Source organism: Amaranthus tricolor, chromosome 9, assembly GCF_026212465.1.
Source record: "Amaranthus tricolor cultivar Red isolate AtriRed21 chromosome 9, ASM2621246v1, whole genome shotgun sequence".
Taxonomy (NCBI): domain Eukaryota; kingdom Viridiplantae; phylum Streptophyta; class Magnoliopsida; order Caryophyllales; family Amaranthaceae; genus Amaranthus; species Amaranthus tricolor.
Window position 1 is genome coordinate 17,468,275 of NC_080055.1, and position 17,394 is coordinate 17,485,668.

General features: G+C 32.1%; 2 protein-coding genes across 3 annotated transcripts; both read right to left on the reverse strand.

Annotated features, from left to right (window-relative positions):
- Positions 1 to 236: 236 nt before the first annotated feature.
- Positions 237 to 2,608, reverse strand: LOC130823321 (uncharacterized). Its single transcript, XM_057687938.1, has 7 exons — positions 2,293 to 2,608; positions 2,114 to 2,196; positions 1,884 to 2,027; positions 1,652 to 1,779; positions 1,296 to 1,601; positions 1,048 to 1,246; positions 237 to 377 (listed from the first exon to the last, which is right to left on the reverse strand). The coding sequence occupies exons 1-7, from the start codon at positions 2,606 to 2,608 to the stop codon at positions 237 to 239; spliced, it is 1,317 nt and encodes a 438-aa protein (XP_057543921.1).
- A 7,408-nt stretch (positions 2,609 to 10,016) lies between these two features.
- LOC130824560 (palmitoyl-acyl carrier protein thioesterase, chloroplastic-like) lies at positions 10,017 to 15,480 on the reverse strand. Of its 2 annotated transcripts, none has more exons than XM_057689613.1 (7): positions 14,916 to 15,480; positions 13,649 to 14,317; positions 13,396 to 13,529; positions 12,498 to 12,611; positions 12,106 to 12,277; positions 11,889 to 11,957; positions 10,017 to 10,988 (listed from the first exon to the last, which is right to left on the reverse strand). In XM_057689613.1, exons 2-7 carry the CDS (start codon positions 14,141 to 14,143, stop codon positions 10,722 to 10,724), a joined length of 1,251 nt encoding a protein of 416 aa, XP_057545596.1. In that variant the 5' UTR covers positions 14,144 to 14,317; positions 14,916 to 15,480; the 3' UTR covers positions 10,017 to 10,721. The 2 variants fall into 2 exon arrangements, with proteins under 2 accessions (XP_057545596.1, XP_057545597.1); XM_057689614.1 differs by having other exon boundaries at positions 15,199 to 15,391.
- Positions 15,481 to 17,394: the final 1,914 nt, after the last annotated feature.

The following is a 17,394-nucleotide window of genomic DNA, read 5'->3' on the forward strand; positions in this document are numbered from 1 at the left end:
ATGACTACTTATTAATGATTATCGTTTTTTGACTGCTACCTTAACCCTTTGACCAGCACGTGAGTGTCACGTGACTAATTAAAACACTCCTTCTTCTTCAATAACGTTCAATTTTTAGAAACTTTCATCTTGAAACTCATCAATCTCCCATCAAAACATCCTTATTCCTCTTTCTCCTTGATTTCTGTAATTAAATCCTTCAAAGAACCCTATTTTTTCGAACAATCATTCCGCAATTAATTAGTAATGTATTCTCCTTCTTCAATAGCAAATCCGAAGCCTGAAAAATGTGGGTGTGGAGTTCCCTTTGCAAGGAGAGTTTCATAGACCAAGGAAAATCCTGGAAGAAGGTTTAAGTCTTGCGTTTTTTTATAATCCTGATACAAATTGGAGGGGATGTAAAAAGTTTAAATGGATTGATGAACCTGAAATCAAATGTCAAGCTTTGTATTAGGGTTTTTCTTTTGTTTTTTATTGGTGATGGTTGTACTAGTCAAGGCTATTAAATGAAGTTTATGACCTATTTAAGAATTTGTATTAATGATTTGGGTATGCAATGGAATGATGATTTCTTTTGTAACAAGATTATGATGAATGAAAAGGGTTTTTATTTTGTCTATTTGATTTCTTTTTTGGTATTGCTTGCTGCATCTATAATAACATACAATGATGTTTGCTGCTTGTTGTGTATGTGATGTTGTGTATGTGATGTTGTGTATATGATGCTGTGTATGTGATGCTTGATGTGTACATTCATTGTTGTGTATGTGATGCTTTCTGCACTAATCAACTACAATATACTCAAAACTAATCAGGACTCTCTTAACATCAGTATACTCAAATTTGATCAAAACTGATTCAATGAACTTGAACATGCACAGCAGTATCATCAACACTGATTTTCAATGATACACATTGATTCAATGAACTTGAACACACTGTTTGCTTTCTGTTTGCTGTTTAATGCAATAATGTCGTGTAATGTATAATGTTGTTTGCTGTGTAATGTATAATGCACAACAGTAGCATACAACAATGAAGATTTACATACACAACACTAATCAAGATGTACATATTGCTTGCATACAACACATCTCCTTTTTTATAGTGACCTATGTTACCACAATTACCACATCTCCTTTGCTTGAATTCTCTAAAAGCACATGCAGGCTTCTTCCCTCCTTTTCCTTCATCAGCTTCTTTCTTTCTTTTCCTCTTGTTTGGCCTTCTAGGCATCTTTTGTGTCCTGGCATACCATGAAACTTTGGACCATAAGTCTTTGCATACGTTTCTACATGATACGCCTCGTAGACAAATTGGTTGGCATATAATTTCTAAGAACAATACAAGCCATTGCATGTTTACAAGGGATCCCAATAAGTTTCCAGCTTCCACAATGGCAAGTCTTATTGGTCAAGTTGACAACGTAAGACTCGTCATCATCATCCACCTCAAACTCAAACACATCCACTGGGATTACCCTTAAACCGTATATATCTTTTGCATTTTTTTCAATCATTTTGCTGGTAGATGACGTTAACACACCTTCAAAGTTACTCAGCCCTTCCCTTTTAGCTGCACTTCTTTGCAACACATATCTCCTAATTCATTCCATTAGAGAAATTATAGGCTTCCCCTTGCTTCTATTAACACGTTATTGAATGTCTCAGAACAGTTGATTAACAACATTCCAGATTTATTCCTACTAGAAAAAGCATGTCCAGACCAATGTTTTATAGGAATAGCAGCTAGATATTCATATGCTTCAACAAAAATTTTCTTAATATCATTCATTTCTCTATCAAAATGAAACTTTGAAAATAAATTGTTACTAATTAGTTGGACTTTATCTCAAATATTTATATGCATAGTTGATTCCATACCTTGTTGTAAGCTCTTGCTGCTCTCCAAAAGTGTTGTTTGAACAACTCTCCAGGGAACTTGATCTTGAAGTTTTCCCATATATGCCTGCAACAGAACCTAAATTCAGCTTCAGGAATCACTGAGCTAAAAGCTTCAACCAAACCCTACATTATCCATAAATTAGTATTATCATTATAGCATTAGTTATACTTAAAACAGAATATGTGTTAACAAGTATTTACATTCATACCTTTTTCCTGTCGCTCATGAAGGTGAAAGCATCACCTCCTGCTTGTACCCGACTGCTAGATGCAGTAACTGATCTAAGATCTTCTACAAGGAGATTTAGAAACCAAGTTCAAGTTTCCACATTTTCTGTTTCAACAACAGCCCAGGTAATGGGGAAGATGTTATTGTTCCCATCTTTACCTACAGCACTCAACAAAATCCCAGGGAATTTTCCCGTCAAATGTGCCCCACCAACACCTATAATAGGCCTACAGCCAGCAACAAAACCCTCCTTACATGCTAGCAAGCATATATACATCCTTTGGAACAAAGGTGGAGGTTTTTCTATTCCAATGCATTTGACGATTGCAGCGCTTCCTGGATTAAACCTCCTTACTGCCTCCGCATAATCCCACACCCTGCTATACTCTTCACTAGCATCACCAAATATCATTTTTAGAGCAATTCTTTTTGCCATATAACACTTAGAATACTTCACTTCACAACCTAACTCCATATTAACTCGTTTCTCAAATGCCTTTAGTTCCCAAGTTGGATTTTCCCTCCAATCCTCTATGTATTTCTCAGTTAAATACAAAGCAGTGACTTTATTATTTTGGTGTTGGTGACCACAAGTGTGCTTGGAAAAATAACTCCTTATTTGAAGTGTCTCCTCATCTTTCAACTTTACAACATGAACCTTAAAATAACACTTCTTCTCCTTCCCACAAACACACTTCACAATTCTTGCGTTCGATTTACTACAATTGCATCTATTATAGCAATACACACAGATCCTACTGCCACCATTATGCATGTAATAATAATTGTAACCACATTCAATAACATGGTACCTTAGTGCTTTTCTAAACACATATGTTGATGGAAATTTAAGTCCTAAAGATAAATTGATCTTACCCTTGAAATCAACCTCGGGATTGAATGTAGGATAACTATGTATACCTTCCTCATCATCATTCAATGCACCCAAATCATCATCATCAGACTCCAGTTCATCCCCTTCTCCATTATAGTATATGTCTCTATTGTTTTCTTCATCAATCTCCTTATCTACTACCAATCTGATTTCATCATCACCTATAAACACATAATCAAGACTATAAACTACATTTTCTGCAAACAAATCAGCATCATCCTCAAATTCATCCTTATCACCACTACTATAATCTTCATCACTACTATCATCTAAATCAGAATCTTCCTCCTCTATGTGGGCTCTCTCGTTTACTGTGAGGTTTAGGGTGGAAATAGCAGTTGAGTTTTCTGTTTTAGATCTAGGGTTAGCACTTAAAGATTCTTTAAAACCCATATCTGTGACTGGTGGTCCCTTTTCCCCAACATCAACATCTAAATTTGCTCTTTCCAACTCATCCACAATCTTATTTGCCACATCAGCTCTTTCAATTCCCACCTCATCTACCCTAACAGTCCCTACATTACCCACCTCAATAGCCAACTCAGACCTTCTTTTTCAATTTAATAGCCTTTTTTTATTTTCAATTTCTTCATCTTATTGATCTAGCTAATTTTATGAACCCTAACAAATTATTCAGACACAACAACAATCAATTCACAAAGTGCAAGATAAAAAACAACAAATTCAAAAAAAAAACGCAGCAATTAGATTGAAAATGCTAAAACAAAAAAAAATGTAGATTAACCCTAAAATAAAAGAATGAACTAGAAAACTATAATTGAGAAGTAGTACGTACCAGTATAGGTTAGATCTTTCAATGAGAGGAAGTAAAGAGGAGGAGGGGAGAGAAAGTAAAGATGAAAGAGTTGTCTTTGATTTTTCCTGTTTTGATTTCTGAAAATCGAACGTAATTGAAGAAGAATGAGTGTTTTAATTAGTCACGTGACACTCATGTGCTGGTCAAAGGGTTAAGGTAACAGTCAACAAACGATAATCGTTAACAGGTAGTCATTTGCAAATATTTGTGTTATATAAGGTAGTTTTTTGCAAAAAAATTTAGATTATGTAGTTTTTTAAAAAAGAGCATATAAATTAGGTAGTTTCTTATAATTTTGCCTAAAATAAAACCCTAATCAAGGAAACTCACATTTCTTTTGTTCATATATATATTATTATTATTATTATTATTTCTTTTTTTTATACGATTATATTAATTTTAATTCGAAACTCTTTATTTTAGTAGTCGTAACTCTATTTTTAATATAAATATAAGTTAACATCTAAATTCGTATATGGAAGTAATATACTAAAATTAACTAGAAAATAATTTAATGTAATTACAAAATCTCTAAAGTTATTATAATTTTAATTAATTACGTCATTAAAATCTCGGGGTGTTACATAGTAGTAACAAAGTAGAGGAAAATTAATACCCTTTGTTGATGCGTGTTTCTTCATATGAATAGAAGAGATTTAAACCAAAACCAAAAGTAAATAAAAAAATCGACAATTCTCAAACAATTATACAAAACTAGTTGAACAAGAGAGGAGAAGGAAGAAAACTTACCAAACCCTAATTTTTGAACTATATATATTAGGAGCACAATTAACAAATCAATGGATGTTGACTATTCAACAAGAATCACAACTAAAAAAAGAGAAGGTGAGCGAGAAAGGAGCACAGTTTTTAGAGGAATGAAAATTCTCTAATGCTTTGTTTGGGAATGGACATCTGATTTGCAAATCCTAAATTGCCTCAATTTACTTGTTTGGGAGGTCATAAAATTCAATTCTAGAATTTGGCCTAATTCCAATCTAATTCCAATACTCTTTAAAATAGTCCATGGTAAAATGACAGCCCATGACCTATCATTTCAAATCCAATCTACCTCTCCCACTTTCAGAAACCTTATTTTCATCTTTCACTTTCTCACTCTCTCTTTAATTGTTGTGTTCTCCCAATTCCAATTCAATTTGCCTCGATCCACCATTGTTGCTGGTGTTCATTGCTCCAAAGCTTTTCGTCCTTGCTTTTCATGTATGCTTCATCTCTTACTTTCTATTTCTCTATCGAGCTTGGTACCGATAGCACCAATGTAGGAGATTAGTTGTTGCTGTTTTTATACTTTTTTTGTCATTGTTGCTGAGAATCGAAAATTAAAAACAATCTTTTGTGGGCTTTTCGCTGTTAGTCTGAATTCTATTGTTTCTTGCTGATTGTGGGTTTAACGCAGCTTGTTTAATTTTTTTTTTAGATTATAAATTTTAGTTTTGTTCTAAGTTGCTTAGTTGTGTATTTTGTTTGTTTTTTTTGCTCCATTAGGGTTTTTGATAATTGTTTGAGATCATGTTGGAGCTAGAAAGTGGTGCATATTAGTTTAGAGATCTAGAGGTGCTAATTAGTTTTGTATTTTTTATCCTAATAATTGATGATATTTTAGTTTGATTATGAGTATAATTATTATCCATCCCAAATTATTTGGTTATAATTATAGCTAATTATCTCTTGTTTTCATCATATCCAAAAAATCACTATGTTGCTTGTGTTAAAACTCAAGAGATTAACTCAATCAAAAACTTAAACTGATGGTTAAAGTCCTATATTATTCCACTTAAATTTGAGTGTTTGTTGAAACTCAAACACGTGATCTTTTTGTGACATTGGCTTTTAATATCACGCTAATAGACCAAATCAACCAAAAACTTTAACTGATGCTGAAATCTCATAATATGTTATATACACTAACACTTTTTTAACCATTTCATTTGCTTAAGTTTTAGAAATTTAAGAAAAATAAATTATAATATATAATTTAATTATATTCTATTATTTTTATAGTTTATATGTAGTTAATTTTTAATTTTTAAAGTACAATTTAACAATTAGTGGAAGTTAAAGTATGAATCACAATATGGAAAAGAACGAGGAGGAAGAAAAAAGTAGATTCTTAAATGGCTAAACTATATAGCAGCCAAAATAGAACTACTACTATACTTTACATGCTTACACAAAGGGTACATATGTAGAGGGAAGTTGTTGATTCACATTGCTGAAAATGGACATTTGTATGAGCTGGATTGTGATGATTTGACTATTGTAACGTTGTTAGATTAAGGTCTAATTTAATAATTTCAATCATGATTATTGGGCGTTCGTAGTATTTAATGATTTCTGGGTTTTTTTTTTTTTGAAAAATAAATTGTGTACTGTCGAATTTGAAAGTTTCGTCATTCTATGAACTTTATTTTCTCATCACTTCATTTTTGAATCTTGTCCCTCTTCTATTTACATTATTAAGGGGTTAAAAGTTAAATCATATACTTCTACTAGAAGTTTCAAAGATTATTAATGTTAATAATAATTTATACAATTTGTAAGTACATATTAATTGCAAAATACTACCATGTATCCTAAGTGACAAATATTTTTTTTTATGGGAAGACAAAAAATGCATGATCAACTTAGTATTCAAGAATCCAGAAAACATGCAAGGGAGAATGTGGATAAAGATAAGAAAGTTGTTATGGCGGTTGTAGGTTTTTTTCATGATTATTGTTGTGGCTTGGTTTGATTTGAGGTATGGAGTAAAGGAAATAACATAAAATCAACAAGAACGTACGAATACACGAACAATTTGGATGGACACATTGATGAATGATAGAATATGTAAGGAGCAATTACGTCTAGACAAACGTTGTTTTGATAAATTGTGCAATATTTTACAATCCAAGGGTGGTTTAGTGACTACAAGATATGTTACAGTGAAAGAAATTGTTGCAATATTTCTTCATGTTCTTGCACATGATTTGAAAAATAGAACAATACAAGCAACCTTTGCTCATTCTGGAGAGACTATTAGTCGACAATTTCACGTAGTCCTTAAAGCACTACTCAAGCTTGGAAAGTATTATATAAAACCATGTAATAACCAGAGCAATTACACAAAGGATACAAAGTGAAATAGGTTTAAGGTAAGTTATAGTATTAAAAATAAATCGATGTCTTTACTTTCTTAGGAGGTTTGATTTGTAGTATTAATTAGCATAAACCATATTAGGGCATTGTTGGAGCTCTCGATGGGACTCATATTAAAATGACTGTGCCTATTGAAGATCGAGCTCGCTACTGAGATAGAAAGGGGGACATTAGCACCAATGTTTTAGCTGCATGTGATTCAAATCTTCGTTTTACTCACGTTTTGCCTGGTTGGGAAGGTTCTGCTTTGAATCCACGCATTCTTCGTGATGCTCTTTAAAGGCCTAATGGTTTGAAGATTCCTAGAAGTAAGACTTTATATGTGTAACAACAATCGAATAATTTACACCATATATAAAATGAAATGCTAATATATGTATAATAATTATATAATGCAGATAAGTATTTTCTCATGGATTTGGGATTTGCTAACACTGAAGGTTTTCTAGCTCCTTATAGAGGCACGAGGTACCATTTGAATTTGTGGAGAGGCACCACTCCAACAAATTAAAAAGAGCTTTTTAATTTACGACATATTTCAGCTCAAAACATAGTTGAAAGGGCTTTTGGGTTATTGAAAAAGCAATGGAGTATACTCAGAGACCCAAGTTTTTTTTGAGAAAAAGACTCAAATTAGAATTATAAACGCTTGTTTTATTCTTCATAACTTTTTGAGGGATGAAATTATGGATGAAACAAGTCTTATTGGTAGATGAAGATTTACTAAATATAGAGATAATTGATGAAGAAGATGTAGAAGATGATAACATTTTTAGTACGCAATCAAGTAATGAGTGGAAAGCGTTTAGAGATAATCTTGCTCAAAAGATGTTCGAAGAATATCAACAGCGAAGGACACATGTTACTTGAGATTTTTGTTAGGACATGTTTATCCTCAATGTCTTTAATGCTTGTAGATATTAAGCTAGATTGGAAGTCTTATTACTTTCTTAAGTATTATTTGAAAGAACAATTTAATTATATATTGTCATTTGCACTAAAGCCTTTAAAGTAGGTTGTTTTTTTGGGTACATGAAGACTTGTTTAAAATCATATGGCTTCATTATTTGCACTACTACTCGTAATTGTTCATATGTAATTGTTTCACTACATATTCTGTAATTTGTCTTTATATTATTGAGGACATGCTTGTTAGTGTTGATTGCCTTTGCTGAGACATACTTTTAGCATTCATCATGAAGAGTTCCGGAAAAGAGCCAATGGTACCACAAAAACAACCAAAACAATCTTATCTTACTTGGAACCAACAAATGGATGCTAGTAATGTTCTTAATTAGTTTCAATTTCATATTATCATTTATTAAAATTATCCACCTTATTTTCAGTCTTTGCTTGTCTTTGCCCTTTGTATTATTTTCGGCCCTTGGTTTTTATATTATTTTCAGTGCTTGTGATACTTTTAATAGTAAATAAATAGAAGTATAAATAACTTGTATTTTTGATCTTTATAATATTTATCTAGTAATTTTTTTAAATAGGTCAATCCCGTGGTAGAAATAAGAATATTGATTATTGGGATAAAATATGCACACTATTTGCCATGGATAGAGCTACGGGTCAAGAAGTTGAGCAACATGAAAAATCTGTGGCAGTTATGGAGAAAGAAAATGAAACTTGCAGTGCATCTGAGGCAAACTCTGCATCATCTAACAAGAGTTCAAAGAAAGATTCTATCATGGATGCTATTTCTAGATTTACAGAGTCGTTTGAAAACTATTTACAATCAAACAAACTTCCACCTATCATGAAGGCAACAAAACTGTTTTTGAAGGATACAGAAGAGTTTGTTATGTTAAAGGGACTACCAGAAAATGAGAAATCAGACTGGCTGTTACTATGTCTTAACTCTTGAGTAGTTTTTTTTTCAGATTTTATTTTTGTTTATATGGACAGTTTGGATGTGTTTAGAGTAGTATTGACTATATTTTTCCAAAAAAGATTTTGAACCATTATGTTTGATTAAATGTTACTATTGAATTCAGGAATTGTAATTCTTCATTTTTGCCAAAAAATATTAGAATTTGAAACTTAGAAATTGAAAATCTCATTGATTCCAAACAAATTTTAAGATTTGTAATTAGGGAATTGTAAATTCTAAGATCTTCCAAACAATAAATTTGAAATTGAAATTCCAAATTTAGAAATTCAAAATGGAATTCTAAGTTTTCAATACAATTCTTAATTCCCAAACGCTACCTAATTTCATTTCCATCAGAATACTAAATTTTTGGCAATAAAATAGGCGCCTCATTATTTGTATCGTTTTTTCTTACTAACGATACAAATGATCCTTATTTGTATCGTTTGTTTAAACAAACGATACAAATAATACTTATTTGTATTTTTTTGTTTAATTCAAAGATATAAATAAAGCTTATTTGTATCTTTTGTTAGATTAAAAGATACAAATTGTATTATTTGTATCTTTTATTTCAATTAAAGATACAAATAAAGAGTTACTAATGAGACTTTTTCTACTAGTGTCAATAAGAGTTTTGTTTATCCTACAAAGCTTGTTGAATAAATTGGTTAGACAAGCTACACCAATCGTTCTTAGGCATTTACATACTTTAATAGGTATATCGTTTGGCCTAACTACTTTTCTTAGCTTTATTTTCTTCAAGGCCCACCCTACCTTTGTTTTTTGTATTCTTCACATGAATTCTTTATTTTCATATCCCTAATTTTTATATGAGACAATCTCATTGTCAGACATGTCTCATATGTGAGTTGAGTAATCCAACTATTATAAATTATTAGCATATAAACTTCTTGTTTAAAAGTCGTCTTATAGATTGATGATCTCGAATAAGAGTAACTCTTTTTATATAGAAAGTAATTGTTGTATGTCTACAACATTTCCTTGTTCTCCATTAAATTAATCCCTCCATCAATCTTTGATATTCTCATCTTGAGCTAAATTGTTGTTATCCTTATGCTTAATACACTTTTAAATTTAATGATGAGGAAAAAAATTGATGTACTTCAACCAAAGCTACCCAAAATTGACCCGACAAAAACCAACATGACCGATCGTATTGAAACAGATATGAGATAATTTTTCCTTCAAGTGGTGCGAATCAAAATGGAATGAAACCTGTTTGCGTATAGATCTATTTATTGATGTAGAAGTGTTCAAAACAAACTCGATGATCCAAAATTTATCCAACCCTGCAACTGAACCTTGTTTGACGAAACTTCAAAGATGATATACAATTATATAAAAATCAACTCGATAACCTGAATAAACACCTCTATATCAATGACAGCTTGAGAATTGAAAACTGTAAAAATTATAGCAATAGGAAAAAGAAGATAGTATTTATAGTACATGGGATATTTTACTTTTATACCTGCAAAATGAAATACCATAAATTTTAAAATACCCAAAAATGAATAAGTGGATAGCCTTCTGCTGTGGACAAACATTTCATAATCACCATTCCAAAAAGAATTAAAGAACATAACATATCCCTAATTTCTTTTCATTGTCCTACCATTAGAGGGTGTAAGGATAAAGAAGGTAGAAGATACACATCTTAGAATAATTACATAGGGGAGAGGGGGTTTGTAGAATCATTCGGCACAACCGCGTAAATAAACATATATAGGCAAGATGATGAAAAAGCAGGGGGTAAAGAGAATTGCAAGGACACAAGATTCGATTAGGCACACGAATTCAAGTGATGATGCAAACTAGGCTCCTGCGGGAACTTGATCCAACTCACCCAAGTTCTTAGCATGCTTCGGCCTCCACTCGGTTCTTCCCCTGACAACCTCAGCCCCTTCCTCATTTCGGAGAAGGTGTAGGCACTCGACATTCCAATAATCTTGGAGCCCCCCAACATTAGTTCCTGTCACTGCGGTAAGGGACTGCAGCACGTTGTCCCTTCCACACTCCCTCCTGTATTCCAAAGTCATGCTTGAGAGCTCATGGCTCTCCAGTAATGATTGTGGAGCACTCTGCAGGCCGACACACGTTTTTCATTAATAAATGCCACATTTCTTTATAAAACAGATTAAAATAGAATGGCCTGCTTTGTAAATAAAACAAACTCAATGGGACGGAAGGAGTAACTAAAACCAAGGTCTGTAGGCAACACTGTTAGAAATGGCATAACTCTATGATTCTGATACTTTTAATTACAAATCTAAGACTGAAACAAATGTTAAAAAATTGTAGCATCACCCAACATTCCAACTGTATATCTTCATTCCCAAAAAGGGAAACAGACAGGATTTGGGTTTTCAAGAATTTGTTTTTACCCATTTTTAGGAGGCACTACTTCTCATAATTTGTGGACGAAAATAATTCCAGAAAAAATTGTACAAGTTTTAGAAGCTGGAATGAAGTGATAGAAACACATAACTTGTTCCTGGACGCATCTCCATTATATTGTTCGGGACACCGTTAACATAATTTTTTTTATTTTTAACGTACGTGCCATGGTAACTACTGATAATTCTCTGCTAAAGAGGCGTAAACCAAGGTATGATATTTGTACGGGTGTGGGAGTCTTTGCTTTGTGATTGCTCTGGTAGGAGTGATGAGAGACATTGGCTCAGTCTAATAATTCATGAAATCAAGCTGAAAATTTGCCGATGATGGCTTAACCAACTTAAAATTTCCTATTGGTCGATAAATAAACATGGAAAACTAATTAGTTATGACTTAAACAACACAAGTGAAACAAGCAATTGAAAGACGTTAGAAAGTAAGAATAGATTGGGGGTGTAAAGTATAGATGGAAGACAGGTGAATAGATGACAAAAATGATTTTTAAGAAACTTGCACAAAGTACTGATAAGTGATGCAATCGATCAAGCACAAAACACATCAAGTTGTGGATAAAGAATCATCACCTCAAGAATCCAGCCAATGTACTTGACATTGTTGACATGCTGATTGACATCCAGATCATTCCATCTCGGCTGCAGATAGCGAGTTTTGTATCAGAGAAAATAGTAAATAGTGATCAGAGAAGCATCATTTCATTCTGGAAATAATCATAAATTGGTGAGTTCACCGTTCAATGACCATCCTCATAAAGCAATATCTAACCAAAAAAAGGTAACTTACAGTGAGATTAGTACGGATGTGTTCAGCAGTGTTGTCGTCAAGTTTGGGAAGCTTCCTCTCGTCCTCATCAAAAACAGAAGGCGTATCCACAAAGTACGGACCTATTTCTGCACGCACTTCATCAGGCATTTTTGACAGCCTCCTTGTCTGTTTATTCATCATCACCCACACGCTGCAAATTCATGACATATTTATTAGCATACAGCACAATTTCGTAAGTTGAAAACTAGAGAAAATCTTAAACTAGACAGTACTATTACTACTCCATAACTAGGTATCTCCTCCAATCATCATCTCCAGAAGTATGTAATTCAAGAAGCTCATAAACTACGTGAACAAGGTATAGCAAATGAAAACATAAGAACAAAAAAATGGGAAAAAGTATTGCAAACCTTGAGGCTCGTGTGAGAATTTCACCAGTATTACAGTCTCGAATTAGCCAGTCACGACACATACCATTCTTCCCAGATGATCTAACCCAAGTGTCTACTTGAACAACATCCCCCCTGCAGAAAAGGGAACAGGTAACCACAAATTCCATAATTTCTGATCAAATTCACTTCCTGATACAGTATTGTAGACATGATGCTTTCCAGCAATTGATACATGAACATCATTTAATGGTTTGCATGATCACATCAACATTACACTAAAAGCAAGGAAATACCCCAACAGCTCAGTAGACACACAAATATGCACATAAGCAAAGCACTTACAAGTCAATTAGCACAAAACATATAAGCCAACATCAAAAGCAACTTTAAAAAAAAAAAAGGAATCTTCTGCATAAATGTATTGATTGGTATAAAGAGATCTATATATTCAAGGATCATCAGAAAATTAGGCATAAATTCTGATTAGACAATTATTGCCTAGTCTGTCGAGCCCGTTTTCCACACACCTAACACAAACAAAGATATCAGCTAGAAAGCATAAAATCACTTTGTAATCATCTTCCAAAATACATTCTTGTACAACCCACGATTGATTATAACATTTCAATACCCCAACATTATCAAGTAGCTCCAACTTAGGTAAAGGTTTTGATAAGATTGAGTATACGCAGTGGCGTAGCCTTACCTTTGGAATAACAAAAAGTTAATTGATCCCTACTAGCAAAAATAATTTTCAAGTGTGCATGATTTTTTAATGAGTAATTTCATTATAATACATTAAAATCTGAAATTTTAGAACTATAATCTTAGGCTCCATAGAGGAAGAAACACATTCTTATACAACCATTGGCCATGGTACACCAACTTTAAAAATGAAAAAGTTGAAGCCACTAACCAAGTTGGATAACGATCGACAAGAACCTGCATTCGAGTAACTACCCAAATTAGGTTTCTTTTGCACATTTCGGGGGTCGAACCAAAGCCATCACCTAAAAGGCCAGCTGATTTCACATGATTGAGTGCTGTTTCCTGCAATGCAAAAGTAAAGCTCTCTTGGGTCATTGAGAACTAACATAAGTATTTCTCAAGACTATAACAGTTAGGTGGTTCTTCATTCCATCTCACATAATGGAAATTTTAAAATATACCTGCAGATGATTCATTAACGTTTCAATAGATGCCGTCCGATCAGCCCCTATCTCATAGGACCTAATAGGAAAGTTTTGTCTAAAGATAAACCCATCTTGAACCAAACTCCCCAAACCAAAAGGATCAACAAGCACGTCAGGGCGCTTAGGTTTCCAATCAAGCATCATCCATTGCTTCTCAGCAGCCAAAAATATAGTAGTAATTGCAGCAAGAAGCATGCTCCAATCAGGTAATTGATTGATAAACGTTCTTGGGGGTGGAGAGGAGGTATCTTCCCCATTTTTCACTCCTTCCATCATCGACGGAAGACCAACCGTGGTACCATTAATCTTGGGAGGTGCTTGTGCATTGGCCTTGACTTTTAAGCTCCCAGATGAACCAGATTTAGACTTAGAACCAAGTTTTGTTGAAGAGGGTTTTGAGTCTTTTGACCCCGAATCAGGAGGTAAAGGAGCAACAGGAAAAAAGGCAGAAGTTGCAGCAGTTGCAACCATGATCAATTACTTAAAATACCCACCAATAGATCAATCAATTCCTCCAAACAACCCACAATACAAAATCAAAAAAATTGTTTACCAATGCTGATATATTTTCAAGGATTCAAAACATGAAAAGAAGAAAATCACAATATTGTCTCAGGAACTGTCATTGTGTTGCATTCATGAACCCTGAAAATCCAATCAACAATAATGTAAATAATTATGGAGAAATCATTTAGGAACAATCTACAACAAAGTTGGACCACCCAAAAAATATCAGAAAAATATGCACCAGACAAAAACATTAGTAATGCAATTAATTTGGCTAATCATAAAAAAGAAAGGAATCTACTCCTAATACCCAGAAATTGTAACAGGGTAATAGGATAATGATATATAAGCTCCAAATTAAGGTTGCATTAAAAATATTATGTAATCTTGATTAATTAATCAATTGGTTGAACAAATCACTAGCATTTTCCATAAAATGAGAAACAACCCTTTAATCAAGCAGAAATACAGCAAAAACATTATGCTAAAAACAAGCAAACAAAGCATTAAATTAAACCAAAACTGATTAACACATGATACAAATCATTACTTTCATAACAACCCAATTCAGATCTGGCCCATAATCACCCAAAAAGATTAGAAAAAACCCTAAACAACAAAGAGCCGACAATAGACATGAGTACATTACGTTGCAAATTCAAACCCTATAAATTAACACCCATCAAATCAAATACCATAAATTTATTTAAAATTAGAAGAATATAAATAAAATCACCTGGTTTAGTAACATCAAAATTCTCCTTACAAATGAGAATTCGATGTACAGTTTTCGGGTTTTTTCCGTACCCTCTTTATTGTTTCACAGAGTAGAAATACAAGACATGAAAGAAAAGGGAATATTTGAATATGATAATGAAATCCTTTATATAAATAAAAAATTTATTGAGCTGGATCTTGTAATTTAGAGGGTAAAAATTCCACCTTAATTGGCAAATTACTACAAAATTACAAAAAAAATAATAATAAAATAAATAAATTTAAAATAATAAAACTCTCACCTATTAAAATCCTAGCATATAAAAAATGATTTGTTAACCTTATAAAGTTGGAAAAATTCGCCAATTCCAAAGAATATTTGAAGTTAAAAAAGTTACTGAAAAATCAAGATGTTCTGGAACGAAGAGGAAAGAGCAAAAAAAGGGAAGAAATTGAAAATTTGGAAAATGGGTGGCGGAGACAAATGTAAAGTACAGCTACATGTTCTTATAGTGTACACTTGGCCGTCTCTTTTCTCTCACCTGCTTGTAGTCTTGTAGATAATGCTATATTTTTCCTTTAATTTGCATAATGTTTCTAAAAGATAGGTCGTTCCTGAGACTAGTTTTCAAATGTAATCGTTTAGAACCCAACTCATGAAATGGCTTAAATTGGATTAATTCTTATAATTAAAATTTAGTATTCGCATAAATGGCTTATAGCATGGATCGAATTTATAACGTTAGGTTTAAGCGCATGAATATTGAACTACATAGTTGGAGAAAAAATAATCGAAACTTTATTCATATAAGGATCCTTTTTCTATTTTTCGCCTAGGGCCTAAAAATTGTTAGGAACGACACTGCTATAAGATGCATCATTCAAAATACTTGTAATATTTGTTTTTTCACGCAGTACACTAATATAATTCTTAATATCTATTTTATACGATAAAAAAATTATAAAAATTTGATATTAATAATCTTTGCATTGAGACGAATTAAACAAGATCACACTTAACTATATTTTAACTTATAGATTAAAAACTAATCACAAATTAAGAATGATGAGTGAATACCGAATAGTGTAATATTTCTATTGTTGTAAATAATTGGAACAGAAGAAGTATATAAGTTGAGAATTTGATAATAAATAATTAGATATTATAATAGATAATAATGAAAATAATATTTTGAGTGGACTTAAGAATGATTAATTATCTTATTATTCATTCAAAATAGGTATTTAAAACAAAATTACTTCACTGTTATGCACTATAATCCATCAAGACATCAACTACTGGTGAATATGTTTCCTGATTCTAATATATCTTCCATCTTTTAATTTTAATCATGCAAATATCTGAAGTCCAAAACAGCACATATTTCCCTCCCTGTTGCACTGTCGCTGCAATCCTAACGTCGCAGACATGTATACTTCTCTTGTAATTTAGTTTTTTCTTGATTATTATAGGATTCGTTAGGATTAAATAATTGTATAACTCAATTTTTTTCAAGATCTTTAATTTCAGAGATTTTCAATTTTAAATAAGTTTTATTAGTATGCTTAAGTTGTTTTCAAAGTTTTGAATTATTAATAAGCTTGGTTGGCTTTCAACTATGTTATATATACAATGTACTCTTTTATTTTTCTATAGTTTGTTATTAGTTTAATTTAGGGTTTACATATTATATGTGTTGTCTATTCTTTTAATTTTCTATACAATTTATTATTAGTTTAATTCCAAATATTGGTTGGTTTTCAAATATGTTCATTGAATTTGTTCTTTAATTATTTAATTGCTAACTAATTTATGGATCAACTAAAAAATTTTGTTGAACATGTCAAAATAAATTTAGATTTATTTTGAATTCGAACCCTATCTTGAATCTATAAGGTCCACGGAAACAAATCTTAGTCCAAAAGTTTGGACTCCACATGTATTTAACCTGGTCTAAATTTATTTTATGGTCATCCCCAAACCAAATACTGCTATTTTAAATACATAAATATTATATTGTATAATGTGTAGGTAGGTTATGTCTAGCTAACTAGCTTTCATGACTTTAACATTCTATTATAGTATATATAAGTCATGAGGGCTGGTTACTAGATATAGCCTACCAACTCTTTAAGATGATAATATAAGTATTTTTGATATAGATTTGTTAAATTTTATGATTCGAAATATAATTGAGTGTCCTAACCATTACACATTCAACTATTTATTTTTGTTCAACACATTCAAGTGTAATAGGAGTATTAATTAAAAAGCTTTTATTATTTATTTAATTGACTAGTTGGTAATTTGAGACTAAATTGATAAATGTAAATGATAGAAATTCACATGCGACACGTTAATTCGATTAAATGGAATTATCCAGAAAGTTATATATCATATTCTAATTAATCTTAAAAATTTATTGTATGTATGGTTGCTAAGATGGATGATATATGTCTTACTCATCACATGGGTCATGGAGAGGTTGAGTGAGAGT